This window comes from Panthera onca, chromosome C1 (genome assembly GCF_046562875.1).
Source record: "Panthera onca isolate mPanOnc1 chromosome C1, mPanOnc1 haplotype 2, whole genome shotgun sequence".
NCBI classification, from domain to species: Eukaryota; Metazoa; Chordata; class Mammalia; order Carnivora; family Felidae; genus Panthera; species Panthera onca.
Genome location: NC_138346.1, coordinates 78,592,872 through 78,611,213, shown reverse-complemented (window position 1 = coordinate 78,611,213; position 18,342 = coordinate 78,592,872). Strand labels below are relative to the sequence as shown.

General features: G+C 34.2%; 1 protein-coding gene and 1 long non-coding RNA gene across 10 annotated transcripts in view; one reads left to right on the top strand and one right to left on the bottom strand.

Annotated features, from left to right (window-relative positions):
• The window catches only part of LOC145715661 (uncharacterized), a 104,134-nt gene that overhangs the window by 2,453 nt on the left and 83,339 nt on the right, over positions 1-18,342 (top strand). The window lies entirely within an intron of this gene.
• PRPF40A (pre-mRNA processing factor 40A) overlaps positions 476-18,342 on the bottom strand; it is a 54,477-nt gene continuing 36,610 nt past the window's right edge. For 5 of the 9 annotated variants that reach the window (XM_060626591.3, XM_060626589.3, XM_060626596.3 and 2 more), the window contains 16 exons: positions 17,139-17,247; positions 16,666-16,730; positions 16,151-16,315; positions 15,307-15,415; positions 14,104-14,254; positions 13,211-13,344; positions 9,433-9,547; positions 9,169-9,272; positions 8,940-9,056; positions 8,480-8,617; positions 8,057-8,152; positions 5,844-5,930; positions 5,659-5,755; positions 5,506-5,567; positions 4,537-4,668; positions 476-3,174 (listed from right to left, as the gene is read on the bottom strand). In XM_060626591.3, coding sequence (XP_060482574.1) covers positions 3,082-3,174; positions 4,537-4,668; positions 5,506-5,567; positions 5,659-5,755; positions 5,844-5,930; positions 8,057-8,152; positions 8,480-8,617; positions 8,940-9,056; positions 9,169-9,272; positions 9,433-9,547; positions 13,211-13,344; positions 14,104-14,254; positions 15,307-15,415; positions 16,151-16,315; positions 16,666-16,730; positions 17,139-17,247 — 1,774 coding nt within the window. In that variant the 3' untranslated portion in view covers positions 476-3,081. The remainder of the gene's footprint in view (positions 3,175-4,536; positions 4,669-5,505; positions 5,568-5,658; positions 5,756-5,843; positions 5,931-8,056; positions 8,153-8,479; positions 8,618-8,939; positions 9,057-9,168; positions 9,273-9,432; positions 9,548-13,210; positions 13,345-14,103; positions 14,255-15,306; positions 15,416-16,150; positions 16,316-16,665; positions 16,731-17,138; positions 17,248-18,342) is intronic. The other 4 variants (XM_060626593.3, XM_060626590.3, XM_060626597.3 and 1 more) reach the window with 1 other exon arrangement.

The following is an 18,342-nucleotide window of genomic DNA, read 5'->3' as shown; positions in this document are numbered from 1 at the left end:
CCTGGGCACTATTTGATTAGAAACCGTTCTCTCTCTCAAATAGCATCTAAACTATAAAAAAAGAAAAATCTTTATAAGGCTACCCCTTTCTGGATGCAGAGAAAAGTGGCTGCCTAGTCAGCACTGAGTTGACCATTAACACTGGGAGAAAACCAGGATCATCTAGACAAATGCTTGGTAACACAGGACAAAGGCCCTTTGAAAAATGATAATTATGGACCGTGTTTCCAGATAAACGTAGAGACGTTTCAGCTTTTACATTTTCTTTACTCCACCAATGAATTTAGGCCTTACTCTAGGCCATTTTTATTTTATAGTTGTATGAATTGAGGCCCAATTAGCAAAAGTCAAGCTGTGACATTTTGATCATTTTCGAATTTACTGGGAGGCATAAAAAGTGAAGTTTTTATTGTTGAAAAACATGACTGATCTATATGCTGAAGCTCATATGGGTATTAATGAAATACTCTTGCTGTGTTAAACAAAAAAAAAGGACCACTGCTTTTATTTAAAAGCATTATTTAAATAAATTTGGGAAAGTGTGAAGAATTCATCATACTGACTAAATTCACTTCATACAAATTCAATTTTCCCATATAGGAATTACTGGACTGCAAGAAAAAGAAAACATCAAATATTTGAGATTCTTAGACTATTATGTTATTAAATATATTAGTAAATTTAATCCAATAATTCATTAATATTAATGTTACAGAGGGAAGAAAAACCCTCATTTACCTAAGAGTCTGATGCTTAACTGAAAAGTATAAATTCCCCTCATCTGCAAATAAACATACTTCCCTGTTTGAATACACGTTCCATAAGGAGTTTGAACAAATCTGTTTAACAGAACCAATATTCTAAGACATTTCAGGTTGTAGCAGACTGAAAATTTAGAAACCTAATCTAGTAAGTTAAAAATATTCACACAGAACTCTTGCTATAACAAAAGTTTCCATCACCTGTGCCTTCAGGGTTATACAGTATCTTTTTGGTAACTAAATTCCATTTGATGGGTTTGTTAAAGTAAGCAAGGATTATAGTCACTTCAGTTATATCTCTTATAATAAGGATATTCTATTTTGAATTGCAATTTCAGTAGTTTTGTTTTTAGGTCAAATAATTTTCATGGATGAACTACAGAGAAACTTGAATTTGTATTAAAGGAATGTGAGGTGATAAGACAGTACCTCTAAGAAATACAGAAATCTATTTTGAGGACATGCTAAAACATATCAATAGGTTTTTATTTAAATAGAAAAATTAAAACTTAAAAAAAACCATCATTCATGGAATTAAAATTTTACAGATTCTAAATTCTCTTGTGAAACACCACTAGTACTTCTGCCGATATGATATGCACTTTAAAGATTTTACCACTGACTTCCATGTCAAGTGTTTGACATGATTAGTGATATTAACTATCATTATGAGACGTTTGAAAATTAAATCTAGGCAACTCCCTATTGCCAAGGTTGTTATATGTTTTGGTTCTAATATACAATAAGAGACCAACCCTCAAGTAAGCAACGTCATTACTTCACATATTCTAAGGATATTCTCATTTCCCACAGTCCTGTCAGTTTTCACAGCAGAAAAATGACTTGGTAGAGCAGAAACAACTTTCCCACCCCCTTTTTCTTGAGGCTTGAAACAGTGGGCAGGGATGGGAGAGTAGTCCTGGTCATTTCATTAGAATGGTGAAGGAAAAATAAGATGAACTTTTTGTTCTTCTAAATGCCAATTGAAATAAGATTGCTCCAAGTGTCCAAAATAAAAAAATACATAATGCCAAAGACTATGTGCTAATATTTACTTATTAAAAAAATCTCCTGCACTGAAGGAAAATAGTATAAATTACATTACCAACTTGCAAAAGTTAGCATGTAAAGAGTATTCTAGCTTCAAACCACTGCCTCTCTAAAGTTTTCTATAGGAAATTTGTAGATCAAAAACAAATTATAGGGGCTTCAAATGTACGGATTTATAATATTCTTAAATATTAAAAAGGGAAAGTAACCTAGCTATATGGGTAAGATGAAGCAAAATTTCAAGGATTTAGTATCTTGAAATGATAATACAATTTTCTTAGAGCTGAGTAGTTTAAGTAGAAATAAATACTAGTACACGCTAGAAGAGAAGGTTTAATAATTGATAAAAATGTACAAAAATATTCAAATCAGAAATGCTTTAGAATGTGTACCACGAAGTCAATACTTCTCAGTGAGTAGGGAAGATAAAAGACTTCCTCAATGAAAAAAAGCAAGAGAAAAGATTGGATTTAAAAAAAAAAAAGACAACTGTTAAAGAAAATGTTTAAGTCAACATTGATTTTTGTTTCAGACAAGGATATTGCAACTATCACTTAAAGTTTGGTGGCACATTCTTTAGTAGGTCCTTAAGGCAAATATATTTAAACTAATTTACAATTTGATTTGATGTTATCGTTTTAAACATCACCTCAAAATAATGCCCTCACGACAGCCTTTTTAAAATGTACTCCGATGTTTCATAAAAAATAATGGTGGCTTTATTATAGTAGGTGCTCATTAGCACCACTATAGTTAAGGGTCTACCAGGTTTCCATTATGAACACCTATTTCTGAGTTCACCATAAAAGATCGTATCAGCTTTAACCAGTTGGGTAGTGCACAAAAAAGCAGTTTTATCAGTTGCTGGTGCTTTTTTTGTACTACTAAATATCAAAAAATTTTTCGTTATATCTTCAAAATCCAACTTCTATAAAGTAAATCAAATCGCCTCATGACTTAGACTTCAGAACAAAGTAGAGACATCTGCAGTTATCAGTAAATTGCCACCTTTAATCCATCCTGCAGTGCCCTATGAAAGGGTCTCAGAAAGACAGTTATGACCGTATGAAAATATGATTCTTGATACAGAATCAAAAGTTATTTTCAATTTCCTTTGCTTTTATAAAGTCCACAATAACAATACTTAAATGCACTTTTTTTTTTCCTGTGATATAATTAAAACCCAGTGTTATTTCAATTGAACTTTAAAATAGAGTCCCTGGTCTGAATTAGACTTTAAATCATACTGTAAACATATATTTGGTATAATTTATTGATCATCATCCAGTTGCTCCAGAAGGGTCCTTCTGCGCTTTTCCAATTCCCCTTCACTCAGCTCACTGCCAGAAGTATCCCAATTCCCCTGAAAGACATTGTATACAATTACATTTAATGCCAGTGCTCAAAACATTAAGTAGTATTAAACCTTTTAAAACAAAAATCCAAAATTTATACGGATTCTTTTCCATAGCAACAAACCCATCACACCAGTTTAAGGACTGACCTCTTTCCCAAAAGTCTACCAATGAGCTGCTCACTACTCCTTGGTTATATTAGGGGAGACAGAACAAACTTTTAACACTGGTTACTTTTCCTTCCTGTTACATCACTGAATATGAAACATCTTGTTTCCATTTAATGGGAGGAGGGGGGGGTTCATTACCTAAGGCACTATATTCCTTGCTAATTTTGCAGATTCTAGGTCGCCTTATAAGGTGTTTTATATTACAGAAAAGTATTATGCTTTCAGGATACTATCCTCAGATAAACATTTAAGATTTATGAACAGGACAACACTAGGTTAAAAAGACTAAAAATTAGTATTTGTGAAAACCTTTAGAAAGTGGATAATTTACCTATTCTCCTTCCCTTCAGAGATTCCGTTGAACTTACTACAAAGAAGAAACTGTTGAGCTGCTTCACCAAGGATGTGCATTAGACTCACCAGGGCAGCTTTTTAAAATTTTTTAATGTTTATTTTTGAGACAGCATGCAAGTGAGGGAAGGGCAGAGCGAGGGGGGACAAAGGATCTAAAATGGGCTTTGTGCAGACAGCAGAGAGCCCAATGTGACTCAAACCCACGAGCCATGAGATCATGACCTGAGCCAAAGTTAGACGCTTGACTGAGCCATCCAGATGCCCCACCAGGGCAGCTTTTAAAAAGAACTTCTGTTATCAACTGAATCAGAATATCCAAAGGGAGGAGCAGGGTATTTATCTACACAGTTTAAATTCTCCACAGGTGGATTCAGAGACATTATTCCTGCTAAGTCCATAGTATTTGTGGAAAGAATGGCAAGGCTAAGAAGGCTTATGTTATTGTGCTGTCATATATGTATACGCACACACACATATATATGGGAAACTGAGCAACTATTTATGTAATTTGATATTAAAATGTTAAGTTAGCCTTGTAGTTCTCTCCTATCCCTTTGCCCTCACCTCTTCCCTCACAATGATTACTCCTAAAAGTTATTGGAATACTACCTTTTGAAACTGGATTTGACAGTAACAACTGCGCACACCTGGAGGGAGAACCCCAGAACTGAGTCTCATATATTCCTTAAAAAATCTGACAGAAAACGTACAGTGGTACTTCTTAGAATTACAAAGAAGACCGTATCCTTTCTTAGTGGGTTAAAATAATAATCATAGAAGATTTTATGAGGAATATCCATTTTTATATTTTGAAAACACAAGTATGAAATAATTCTGAATGCTTACAGAATCCTTTCCAGTCTTTTTCTTAGGTGATTTGTGTTTTGATTCTGATCTTTGTCTAGTTCTGTCTTTTTCACTTTCTCGGTCTTTTTCTTTTTTATCCTTGTCTCGCTCAGCATCAGACTCTGGAGAGTCCTGTGTAAATAAAAAATAAAGTTAACGTTTTGATGAAGATACCAATCATTTTTAAAATATCCCCCACATAGGTAACATATAAGAACATCCATGTATTATAGGGCATGTGTTCTTAGTGTGGTGAAATCATCTGGAGGGCCTTTTCTTTGGGAAGGATGACATTCTAATAAAGTAACATCACGAAAGAGCTTTACTAAATCAGAACAGAAGGCACACAAAATGGGATTTTATCTGTTATTATATAAATGCAGACAAACATGACACTTTTTTACCAATCCAGTAAAATGTTCAGATATGTACACAAGATGCTGTGATTAGTTTAATCATCTATTAGGATGACTGTAATATAAAATTCTCTCCTCAAAACTGCAACTGACAAGTAGTATTTAAAGTATACCGTCCCACCTAAATAAGTGGTCCTTAATTAGATATGTGCAAATTTAAGTGAACAGCATGAAGAAAAATAGCTCCTTAGGTGTATCTTGATGCATATGTAAAATTAAGAATGAGGAGCAGAGGAAGCAGCCAAACATTTAAATCTGTGATTCTCACCATAGCTGCATCACATACATACACACTTGGGACTTTCTCTAAGATTACTTTAAAAAGCCAGAGTGGGAATCTTAACACTGTTGTGTGTGTATGTGTGTTTAAAGATTGCTAGAAGATTTCTAAGATAAAGATTAAGGTGAAGACAAACTATAAAATTCCTGAGTCAGGTGTCCACCTGAACTGTGCTGGACTGCACAGGACTAGACAGAAAAAGAGTTCTATCGCCACTGAACAAGTTAAGGGCTAATGCCTAGATGTAGAATAAAAAATTAAAAACTTGCTTACAGATTTATGTCTCCTCTTCTTGCTTTTCTTCTTATGTTTTTTTGACTTCTTATAACTTCTCTCTAAGCAACATGAAAAGAAAAAAAAATGTCAGAATATGAGGACATACATCCCAGTGCCAATGATTCTGATCAAGTTAAAAGATACACTTACCAGATTCAGCACTAGAAGAATGTTCTGAAGCAGACCGAGACTCTGATCGCTGTCTTTTTTTCTTTGAGTGGCTGTCATCATCATCTGAATCTGACCCCTACATAATTAATACACATAATTTCATTCATAATGTTGCTAACAAAAAGTTCAATACACTTAGGGTGCCATAATATTAACTTCCTTACCGATCTAGAGCGGGAACGTTTCCTGTGATGTTTTTTAGATTTTTTAGAATGTTTCTTGTTCTTTGAATGATGATGTTGACATTCATGCTACAAGCATAGGAAGAATTTCAAAAGTTTACATTTACTTTAAACAGCAGATCATAAAGAATTTTGAAATGCTATATAAGTAATTATTAGAGTAAAAACCTCATTTGTTTTGAACATTTAGGACATACTTCCTTGCAACTGTGAAGAATTAGCAATGTTCTGTTTGACCCCAATCATCCTTCCTGTGCCCACTCGTTTCACCATCTAAACACGGCAAAGTATTAATAAAGAAAGTGTCCTTGGGGCGCCTGGGTGGCTCAGTTGGTTAAGCGACCGACCGACTTTGGCTCAGGTCATGATCTCACAGTTCATGAGTTCAAGCCCTGCGTCGGGCCCTGTGCTGACAGCTCAGAGCTTGGAGCCTGCTTCAGATTCTGTGTCTCCCCCTCTCTCTGCCCCTCCCATGCTCATGCTCTCTCTCTCAATAATAAACATTAAAAAAAATTTAAAAATAAAATAATCTGGAGAGCAGTCCACCTGCTTTCAACAAGGATGAAATAAAACAGCATTTAGATAGTTTTTCTAATGAATCTGGCTTTGTTCAGCAAGCTAGGCTTGGCACCATGAAAAAGAACTACCTCAGAGCCATCCTTGACCTAACATGAATGAGGTTAGTCTCAGAATAAAGCAAAATCTATTCCTTTTTCTCTGCACCCAAAGAGCATTCCCTTCTAGTCAAACTCAAGACCTCCAAAGGCAATCTAACTCAAACACCACATGAAATCAGAAAAGGAAATCTTGTCTTTGTGGATTTTAACTCACTTATTAATGCTGCAGTAAAAGCTCCTTGCCTCCAAACTTACCTATGGCTTTGAAAATAATTATGCTTTCAGTTTACAAGTAAATAAAATAAAAGATTCAGCTCAAAAAGGGAAGCTCCTTTTACTTTGGCCACTGAATGCTAATTCTTCCTCCTTTTCTAACTCAAAGGCTCAGATCACTGGGGTCCCAAAACTTATTCCAATGTGACTGGCTCCTCCCTATGCAATCCATCTTCAGCTCCATTTGAGACCTCACCACTTTACTACCAGCATACATCACCAAAGAATCCTGTTCATGATTAGGAACTGGGGGACAATGCTAAGACACTAGCTACAGCAGAACTTCTCACAATCAATTCTATTGTAGCACTTGAGAATCTTGTTTGAATGACTCCGATGCCAGAAATTCTGACATTCTGAATTTCTTACAAGCTCCCAGGTAATGCAGATACTGCTGCTCTGAAACACACTTTGAACAGAAAAGATCTAGAGGCCTCTAGGACTATATCGAAAGGCAGGTGAGAAATAAGAAGGGTGCACTGCTGTCAACATTGAAATTCATCAAGAACAAGAAATCCAAAGAAACAGTGAACAATTAAGTGACCTGCAGTGCCCAATGACCACACCATTCAAACACTCCAATGTTAAATAAATTCCAGCTTTCAGCATGGATCACTTTACATAACTGCCAGGATAGGGCTGTTAAAAGCACTGACCCTAGAGTCAAACAGCCTGGGCTAGAATCCGTTCCCCTTCTCTTTACCTCAGTTTGCTCATCTATAACTTCAAAGGGTTGTTGTGAGGATTAAGTTCATGTATGTAGTATTTGCAAAACCACTAGAACAATGCCTGGACCCACATAGGCACCAAATATGATTATTCAGCATTACTGGCCAATTTAGCATATTTACTATATATACATACCTACCTGAAATCTTCATCAAAATACTCTTATTCAGCTAATGGAGTAACTTACTACTTATTCCATAATTTTCCAGACCTCCCTGAACATTCAACACATCTAACATAGTGTAATATTGAAATGTGTGCTTAAAAAGCTGTTTAAGTTTTCTTTAGGTTTACTGCTCATTCTAGGAGGCTGCTAAATCGTTGCCACACAGAAAATATGAAACAAATATAAACTGTCTCTAAAACAAATCTTTATAATGACATGCAAGCTTAGTTCCTTTGGCTTAAAGGCAGTGTCTATGGAAAAATCAATCCTTAACCATCTTAGCATTACCTAACATTTATATAGACATTTATGTAGAGGCAGTATAATTCAAGAAACATACTTTAATCTTTTTGTTTATAGTTTTATGTATTTTGTAATAATTGATTCAATTATGAGAATACTAAAATTACCTCAAGCACATGCATAAAATCTTTAAATATTCGTTTTCTTTCAGACTCTAGAGTTATATCCTCAAATGCTGGCTCTTTTACAAATCTCTCCCGGATCTGAAAAATTCAGATATGAAATGAATACATAAATAACAAGAAAAGTATAACAACAAGACTAAAAAGAATCACAACATCAAGTGGTAACTGTGACAGCCTCAAAATCTATTAGATTTCTTTTCTTCTGAAGTCCAAGCCATTTTTAATAAATATTCCTAAACGCAGGGTCTGAGCTGACTTTATACTTTGAAAACATTCTCAATATATTTAATTTATATTCTATAAATAACTTTTTTGTGGCTATAAAATGAGAAGGGAATTAAAAATATTTTTATCTTCAATTGTAAAGGAAACGAATCATGAGAAAAATTTTACAATTATACATACATCTTCCCAGACAGCATCCAATTCTATTGGAGGAGTAGCTTGTTTCAACATACTCTTAAACGCAGATTCTTTTCGTTTCATCTTCCGAGCTTCCTCTTTTTCTCGTTCACGTTCACGGGCTTCTGCTTTTTCTAGTAACTTTTAGAAAATCATATTTAATCAGTTACAATAGTACAGCTGAAATAATTCATTATTAATTTAAGCATTCTCCCATCATATATAAGTTATGGGCCAATTTATAATACCAATTAATTTGAGCAAAGGAAACTTCATCCTTATCTATTTTCTTTTACTTTACTCTGAAAGACTACTACTCAGTGAAATCCTACTCATGCTCCCTTATTTCAGTAGCCTACAAGTACTAAGTACTTCTGGCTGAATATATTAAAAACTGTACTTAAGTAATGGTTTAGAACACAAGTAAAGCTAGTTGTTTTTCATAGAAAAGTTGAAAACTTACACTATTGAAAGCCAACTTAATATTTCCGGCATCTAATGTGGTTGATCTTTTAGTTGAACTGATTATGGCCACGAAGTCTTCAAAAGTAGTATTCACTTCAACTACAAATCCTTTATCCTAAGAAAGAGAAATCTTGTTAACACTAATAATACATATAAATCAAAGGAACACAGTATCAATTTTTAAAATATACTACATATTGACAATAAATAGTAAGTGTACTGTTTACCTTTAAAATGTCTTTTATGATCTTCTTCTCATCATGATAACGTGCTTTAAGATCCTCAACATAAAACTTGAAAAGGTCAAGTGCAGTTGATCCTAATGAAAAAACTAAAGAAGTCAAAAGCTAGCTCTAACCAAAGAGCTGCAATTACTTTTTTGTTTATAAAACAAAATAAAGCACCCCTCCATTCCCCAACACAACCACTTGCTTCTCTGGCCCATTCCAACTACTGTCATAACCATAAATAGGGAAAGAAAACAATCTCACCCGGCTGACCAAGCATATTAGTGAATCTGATGTCGGAACTAATTGTTGGATACAATTCCATCCAAGATGACATAGAATGCAGTTGTCCATGTTCATGCAGTTCATCTAAAAATATCTGGGGAGGGAAAACCCAACAACAAAAACCCATTATACTGAAAAATCATCTTCAAGGACCTTAGAAATATTACTGTAACATGAAAACACTTTTTTTATTAAAAAAAATTTTTTTTAATGTTTATTTATTTTTGAGAGAGAGAGAGAAAGAACGAGCGAGGGTAGGGCAGAGAGAGAGGAAGACCCAGAATGTGAAGCAGGCTTCAGGCTCTGAGCTGTCAGCAGAGCCCGACGTGGGGCTCGAACTCATAGACTGTGAGATCATGACTTGAGCAGAAGTAGACACTTAACTGATTGAGCCATCCAGGTGCCCCCAAAACACTTTAAAAACAATATTTGAAACTCTTGTACCAATGTATCCCAAATATGTTTAGGTACAAAGAATACTTGCTCTCTGATGCAAGTAAAATCTGCTTTTAGGCAAAAAAACTCTTTCGCACTTCAAAGAAAAGGGTCTTTGAAAGCCTACATTATTTTTCCAAGGTTCAGTTTATTGTCCTTTAAGATGGACATTTCAGTTTAAAATATATAGATAAAAGTTAACTTGAAACATTATTATCTGTATCTAATGATGTGGCTAAAGAATGTGTATGCATGTTGCCTGTAAAATACACTTTTTGTTTTTAGACACAGTGCCCAGTGTATCCTAGGTGTTTTGTTTTTTTAATTAACAAATGTGGGCCTGCCTCTAAAAGGATGTGTATTACTAAAGTGATACATACAGTAGTCTGAAGAACCAAAATTCAACCCCATATCCCATATTTGATTTCAAAACCTATTTCTTCTCTTCCATGTCAATTTTATACCTCAAAATTAAATATATGCTTATTCCAATTTGTTCATTATTATTATTATTATTTTTTGATTTTCAGGGCAACATATTGAAAATTTTGTACTCAGCAATTTCCACATTTCCTGATTCCCCAAATCCATATGGAGTTTATAAACAAATGTCTCTAAAGAACTATGCCCCACCCCCCTATAAAACAAATAAAAAAACAACTATGGCCCAAAATTCTGCTCCTGAAATTCCTACACCTACACTGTTCACTACGGTAGAGCCAGGTCAAATGTAGCTTCTAAATACTTGAGATATGGCTACTCTCAATAGTACCATCAGTATATAACTGATAACGATTTTGAAGATTACCAAAAAATATCAATTCTTAAAAATACTGATTCCATGCTAATATTTTGGATATATTAAAGATTACTGAAATCAAAAAATAATACAAAAATCATATATGAGGCATACAAATTTTTACTGGCCACCAATGCCCTGAGGAAAACCAGACACCTAATCAATTACATTTTTCATCAAACAGGAATGGATGCAAAACCAATGTAACATGCTGACACCAGTTATAGAAACAGTAATCAGAAACCATAGCCATATTTTAGGCTTGACTAAAAGACCCACCTGGACTTTACATCAGGATTTCCCTTTTATATTCCCCAGTCCTAGTACTGACATAGTACATTCTATTTTCTATGACCCAGATTTCCTTATTTTTATTGTATTATTTTATCATACAGGTCTCTTTTTTTAAACTACTGCAAACCCTTCATAAGAGACATTAAAAGTTCAATGGTTGCAGAAGAATATTAAAAGACTTAAAAATTTGTTCTTCCCTTCTTCCCAGGCACAAGGCTGCTCACTGAAAATGCAGGTTTTCCAGTATTATTTGTATCTAGTTGCAGCCATGTGACTAAATTCTTAGAAGCTGAATATGAAGAAAAGTAGAACTTCTACATCATCGGCTTTAAAAAAACAACTACAACAAACAAAAAACACACACGAAACCCAAAAAACAACTGCCCTTGCAACTTCTTCCAAGCTGAAATGTGATAAATTGGACAATATAGTCCTAATCATGCAAATAAGGCTAATGGGCTAGAGCAATTCTCAAAGCATGGGGCTATCACGTGGAAACCTGTTAGAACTGTAAATCCTCAGAATCCACCCAAGGCCTACTGACTCAAATTCCAGGGGTGAGGCTCAACAAATCTGTGGTTTTAAGAGTCCTACAGGAAACCACTACAATAAAGGAACCCACTAAAAGGAATACATGTTAAGTTTTTATGGAATGAGGACTGAAATAATGCTATTGGCCATGGCATTTAAGATGGCTGATGAGCTTTGGCATGACAGTAAGAGTTTATTTAAAAGCCCTCTAGGTGGGGTGCCTGGCTGTCTCAGTAGAGCATACAATTCTTAATCTTGTGGTTTTGAGATGGAGCCCCACACTGAGCACAGAGATTACTTAAAAAAAAAAAAAAAAGGCCTTTGGGTGATTCAGACGCACACTAAGTTGTTAGAACTACTGCTTTAGGGAACAGCAATGTACCCTATGCTACACCACACTATTATCATTAAAGAAGAAATACACTTATTTAAGCCACTGTAACTTAGCATTATCTTAATACAGCATTTAATAGAAGAGACCCTATAGTTAGGACTGCAAAGATTCAAATTCTGTTTCCATTGTTCAGTTGTTGAATTTGGGTAAGTTCCTTCACCTCTATGAATTCATTTCCTTAACTATATAAATGGACATAACAAAAACAGTACCTACTCTTATAAGACTGTTATAAAAATTTAAGTGACTGGCGTTTCTGGGTGGCTCAGTCAGTTGAGCATCTGCTTTCAGCTCAGGTCATGATCCATGGTTCATGGGTTCAAGACACGCAGCTCAGAGCCTAGAGCCTGCTTCGGATTCTATGTTTCCCTCTCTCTCTGCCCCTCCCCGGCTCATGCTCTCTCAAAAATAAACAAACATTACAAAAAATTTTAAGAAATTTAAGTGATTATCAATTTAAAAGGCATATCAGTAAGCAATCAATTAATGCTAACTGCTATTAAGACAATTACTGAGGAGCGCCTCAGTGGCTCAATCGGTTAAGCGTCCCAACTTCAGCTCAGGTCATGATCTTGAGGTTCACGAGTTTGAGCCCTGCATCAGGCTCTGGTGCTGTTGGCTCAGAGCCTGGAATCTGCTTTGGATTCTGCATCTCCCTCTCTCTCTGCCCCACCCCTCCTCCGCTTGTGTCTCTCTCTCAAAAATAAACATTAAAAAAATTTTTTTAAAGGTAATTATTGAAATAGGTAATCTGGTGAAATATGGAACGCAAAAACTCATTACTCCATCTTATTCCCTATTAATGAGAGGATAAAAGTGGTATTTGGAGGTGAAAATGAGCCACTAGTCTATATAAAGGCTATACAATTTCAGCTTCTATGCACAGAATCATGGCCCATCCTCAAACTGTATACCCCACTGCATTCCTTCCCTACTGTTCTCTAGACACTAAAAATCAACTAACACTAATGAGTCATCACACCTATTTTGTTTTCAGTCTTCTCTCATGCTACTCCTCTTTCCCAAGTGAAATCTTAATCAGTTTATCAGTGCTCACCTTAAACAACAAGTCTGCTACAGGCTTTTATGTTCCCCTGGCCTAAAATTTTTGGCTGCTTTCGTTAGGTGGATTCAAAACTAATTGTAGCACCTGAGTTAAATGTGTACCGATCCTCAACAAAGCCTAAGTTAAAAGCCCAAGTTAATGATCTGGGATCAGGAGGTCTCAAATTTGTTTCTATCATTGTTCAAGCTCACTAACCATATTATGAAATTAAGCTAGAAAAGAGAATTTTGTAAATTACCTGAAAAGATTCTCTATTTTTACGCTGTCGTCTCCTTTCCCTCAGCAAACTCTTTTGTTTTTCTTCTTCTTCTTCCTTTTCTAAAGCTCGGATGTGTTCTTCAAAGCAAATTAATGCATCTTCTTTATCCATGTCTAGAGTTTTTTCAGTTAAAAAGAAATTAAAATGTCCAATATCAGTAAGATACACAATTTACATTAACTTCTTACAAATCCCAAATTCGCCTTTCCAAAACACTGTACTTAAAACTTGAATATGACTTGTCATCTAAATAGGAAATGTTTAGAAAAAATTCCTAAACACCCTCATTAAAAGATACCTTGAAGTTGAGGGTGAAATGAAGACCATGCACATGACATAATTAAGGAAAATAAAATGGTTACTGTAAAATTTGTCAGCAACATTAGAATTACCCAAAGAGCTTTTCAAAGGACAGATTTTTAGGCCTTACCCCAAACCTACTGAAGCAGGTTATTCGAAGGGTAATCCAGAAAGGTGTAATTTAAAAAGCAACTATGCAGTCACAAAAAGATAGAATGTGGGGAAGCTTAATATAGGATACCGCTAACACATTTTTTGCTGTTTGCAAATCTCTAAAGCCATTACCTCAAGGAGACAGTATGAGTGAAATTGCGGTAATTAATCTGGTTCTTACTAAGTCATATAGAAAAGGTAAAAAATAATTTCAGGTTTGATCTAGGACATATATATTTCAAGGATTATCTAATAAAGCTAATATTTTCTTCCTAAATAATGAAACTCAACTAGACTCTATTTGGAAACCAACAAACACTGTATCAGGAATGGACAAACATCTGTTCAGTTAATGATCTTTAATAAGAATTCTTTGCTGTTGGGACTTTTAAAAAACTTTCTCCCATCACTATTCTTACTCTGCAATTCCTCATCTTCTGCAAAGGTTGGATTATCCATCAGATACTGCTGTGCTTCAGACCACGTAGTAGAGTATGTTACATTAGCCATGTTGTCAAGTATGTTTTTTAAGGCTTCCCAATTTCTCTTTCGTAACTGCTTTGCTTGCTCCTAAATCAAAAGTATGAATACATATTTTGAGGTTCAAACAAAGTATGGTATCTGAAGTACAATCATTGAGGGCTTATTTATTACAATCTGATGTCCTAATTTCATATTACCCATTTATTTTAAATATCAACACTACCTTTCAAGTGCCCTTGTCAAAATGCTTAGCTTGGTAATTGCTTGCCTTCTATTTGTTTTTTGGGTTTTTTTGCCTCTCTTCTAAGAAGCTGGAATCTGGAAACTGTATCTCCCCAACAACTCTATAAATCTCTCTTTCTATAACTATGCATTATAGACAAAGTCTAAAACTAAAGTTACTATAGGCAAGACACACAGTAGGTAAATATTACAGTCTTTACCTTCAGTTATGTTCAAATTCTTGTTAATAATTACATTTCTATAAATTTCTTAAGAGTGAATAATATACAACAATGCATAATAAAACAGATACGAAGTGCTTTAAAACACTATCCTATAAGCACATTTTAGTGGTAACAATTATGTATCACTGCTGTTCCTATAAAAGAAACATACAGATTATAAATAAAATTACTGAGTATTTTAAAAACTTAATGAATTTAAAAAAAAAGGTATCTTTCAAAGTGGGCATAAGACAGCCAATTCATAATAGTTCAAGTAACAGTTGGATAAACCTGTACCTACTATGTCCACATCAGTAACTACCATTATAGGAACTATTTTTTTTTTTTAAAGCTTATTTATTTTTGAAAGAGCTTGAGCGTGCGCATGAGTGGGGTAGGGGCAGAGAGCTCTAATTGAGCCGAGCTGTCAGCACAGAGCCTGACTCAAGGCTTAATCCCATGAACTGTGAGATCATGACCTGAACCAAAATCAAGAGTTGGATGCCCAACCAAATGAGCACCCAGGCGTCCCAGGAGCTCTCCATTTTTAAACCTAACTTCTAATAAAGAGATCTGCAACACCACATAAATTGAATAAACAAAAAAATGGACAGGTTATAAAGTAACTCCTAATCAGAATGAAGAAATAACTTGTTTTATCTAGAAATATGAATAGCAAGGAGTGAATAATACCTTTTCTTTTTTTGAAAGAAAGAATAAAACATCTTCATAGATTTCAAGACGATCACGTTCTGATATTGCATTCCAGACTTCCATCTCTCCAAACATTTGCTCTGCTTTTCTAGTAAAAAAAAAAAAAGAAAAAGATGTTTCTCTATATTGCTCAATAAAAATTAATTTGAGGCCAATTATATGGTAAGTTTAAAACCACCCAATAAGCATTCTTTTCCACTCTAACTTCATGAGTATATTATACACAGGAAAGCTTCTGGATAATTAAAAAAAAAAAAAAAGAGGCCTCCATTCCTCCCTAGAAATGAAGTGGATAATTCTAACTGAGCCATGTTTTGTAGTCAAAACTGTATTTCTTAGGGTAGCTACATGGGTAGCTTAGGGTAGCTACATGGACACTAACTGTCCATGGAACTATATTATAGACATCAAAGAGTTGCCAGAAGTTTAGTTAATACATGAGATAGAGGACTATTTAAAAAAATGAAGAGTTCCTCACTAACAACTTTCTTGAAGACAGAGGAAAATAAGGAAGCATGTATGGAAAATGAACTGAACAACTTACTGCAAATATGTTAAATCTCAATTTTTATAATAAGTAGAAAGAAGTGAAGCTTTATTATATTCAGTCTACCTCCCCTTTTTAGTGCCTAATTAATAATTCAGTATGAAGTTAAATTCTACATTTAATTACTGATTTATCTTGTATCTTATGAAATTGCCACATTCAGTCATTTAGCTTTATTTAATGAGCATCTGCTTGGGATTAGTTATGGCATTTGGCAAAACATCTGACACAGTAACAATGCAGTAAACATACATTATGCATTTCTAAAAATCTTACTTGTATCTGGTTGTGGAAGTCATTTTCTCATGATTTTCAAGAAAACGCTGAAAGGATTCCTTAGCTTCTTTGTATTTCGATCTTGCTTCTTCTTTTTCTTCTTTCTCTGTCTGGACTTTGTAAGCATTAAAGGCCTGCTTTTTTTCACTCAACTTTGCTAAAGCACTGGATAGAAAAATACCATATAAGAGTAAATGAAGGCAGGATGATCAAATGTCAATGCTTTGGGAAAATAAATTCATTCACAAATTAAGAAAATTTCAGTAAGATATTAAAAATTAAGAAATGATTATAGAAAATAATTTCTACTTTAAAAAGATTCTAGTTTTCTCTGTGGCAGGGTGCTCAAAAATGTATGACAAGTTTTTTGGCTTTTTTTGGTTCATATCTGACATAGAACAATTGTTCTTGATATCCAAAATTACAGAAGACTATGAAAGTGAAAAGTTATACTATTTTACACAATTTTGAATTTGCTAGGGTTGGAAAAGTAAATAAAAAACTTCAAGTGTTACCTGTATCGTGGATCATTAATGATCATTTTCATAGCTTGTTCCCATGAAGCATTAGATGGTACTCGCTGAAAACCATTTAATGACAAAATTAGAACTTTGCACGAATAAAAGTCATACAACAGGAAATAAAACACAATACTCACTGCAAACATCAAGCACTTCCCTTTGCACAAGTTTAAAAGAGGTCTAATAACTTCATATTGAACCAAGACAAACCTTGGTATTATACAGACTAAAAAGAAAACTTAAAACTGATATTTAAACAGAGCATGAATACTTTTTAAGACTATTGATTAAAAGGTAAGCAATTTTTGTAAATAAAAAACATTATATCAAATATGGAGGTGGAATGTGCTGTGTATTACACTGTACATGGTAGTTTTTTTTGGTGAAGATCAGTTCCACAAAAATATTCTTCAAAAAAGATTAAATTATTAGACAAAAATTATATGTCACATAAAAATGTTTAATACCTTTTCTTTTAATAATTCTTTAAATGCTTGCTTTGCCTCCTCCTTTGTATTCCAAGTATAGGTTTTTTTTGCTGGTTGGCTTTCCTCCTCTTCTTTTTTGGGAGTAAAACTGGAGAGAAATTTAAATATGGTACTTATAATTTAAATATACATTTGCTTCACTAAGAAAAACAATGTTGTAATTATTTAAGCGTCTGTATTGAGATTAAAGTTTACAATTTTAGAAATAATATATTAGAATAATAAATTTGGTTAAGTGTCCAACTTCAGCTCAGGTCATGATGTCATGGTTCGTGAGTTTGGGCCCTGTGTCAGGCTCTCTGATGTCATTGCCGAGCCTGCTCTGGATCCTTTCTCCCCCTCTCTCTCTGCCTCTCCCCTGCTCACACACTCAAAAATTAATGAACATTAAAAAAACACACAAACAAAAACAAAAAAAAACTTATCCAATGCCTTCATATCAGTGTCTTAATAACTAAATATTTGGCTAAGTGTGTACAAATATAAAAAAACATGTCAAGGATCAATAAAATCAGAGGGCAAACTACGCCTCATGTGCCAAATCTAGACCACTTCCTGTTTCTGTAAATACATAGCTTTACTCAGGAGCTTATATAGTGTTTATGGCTTATTGTGTGCTACCACAGCAGAACTGCATCACTGTGACAGACTTTATGATCCACAAAACCAGAATTATTTACTCTTCGATAAGTTATGAAAAAAATATGCCAAACACTGACCTCAAACAAAAAGAATTAACATACCCAAGAATTACCAACTGTACTAGTATGGGGATCTTTATGAAATGCAAAGGCCATATAATTCTAACGTGTTCTTCTATATAAAGGGAAAAAATGCAGAAAAAACAAAAACAACTAAGTACAATGCTTACAGAAGATACTAGAACAAATACTAACAACAACAAAAAGTATATTCACACTCTCTCAATCAAGTAACCTTACTTTGGGAAATTTAAAACTGTCAGAAACAGTATAAAGAGCTCAAACATTAAATGGTCTATATTGCAGTAATTAGATTATACTGACTTAGGAACTGTTAAGAAAATACTAGAAAGAAAATAAGCAGGAAATAATTGTCCTTAAAATTATGGAAAAAATAAATTATTATGGAAAAATAAAGTATAAGAGATATAAAAAATATCAATCCCGGGGCACCTGGGTGGCTCAGTTGGCTGGGCGTCCGA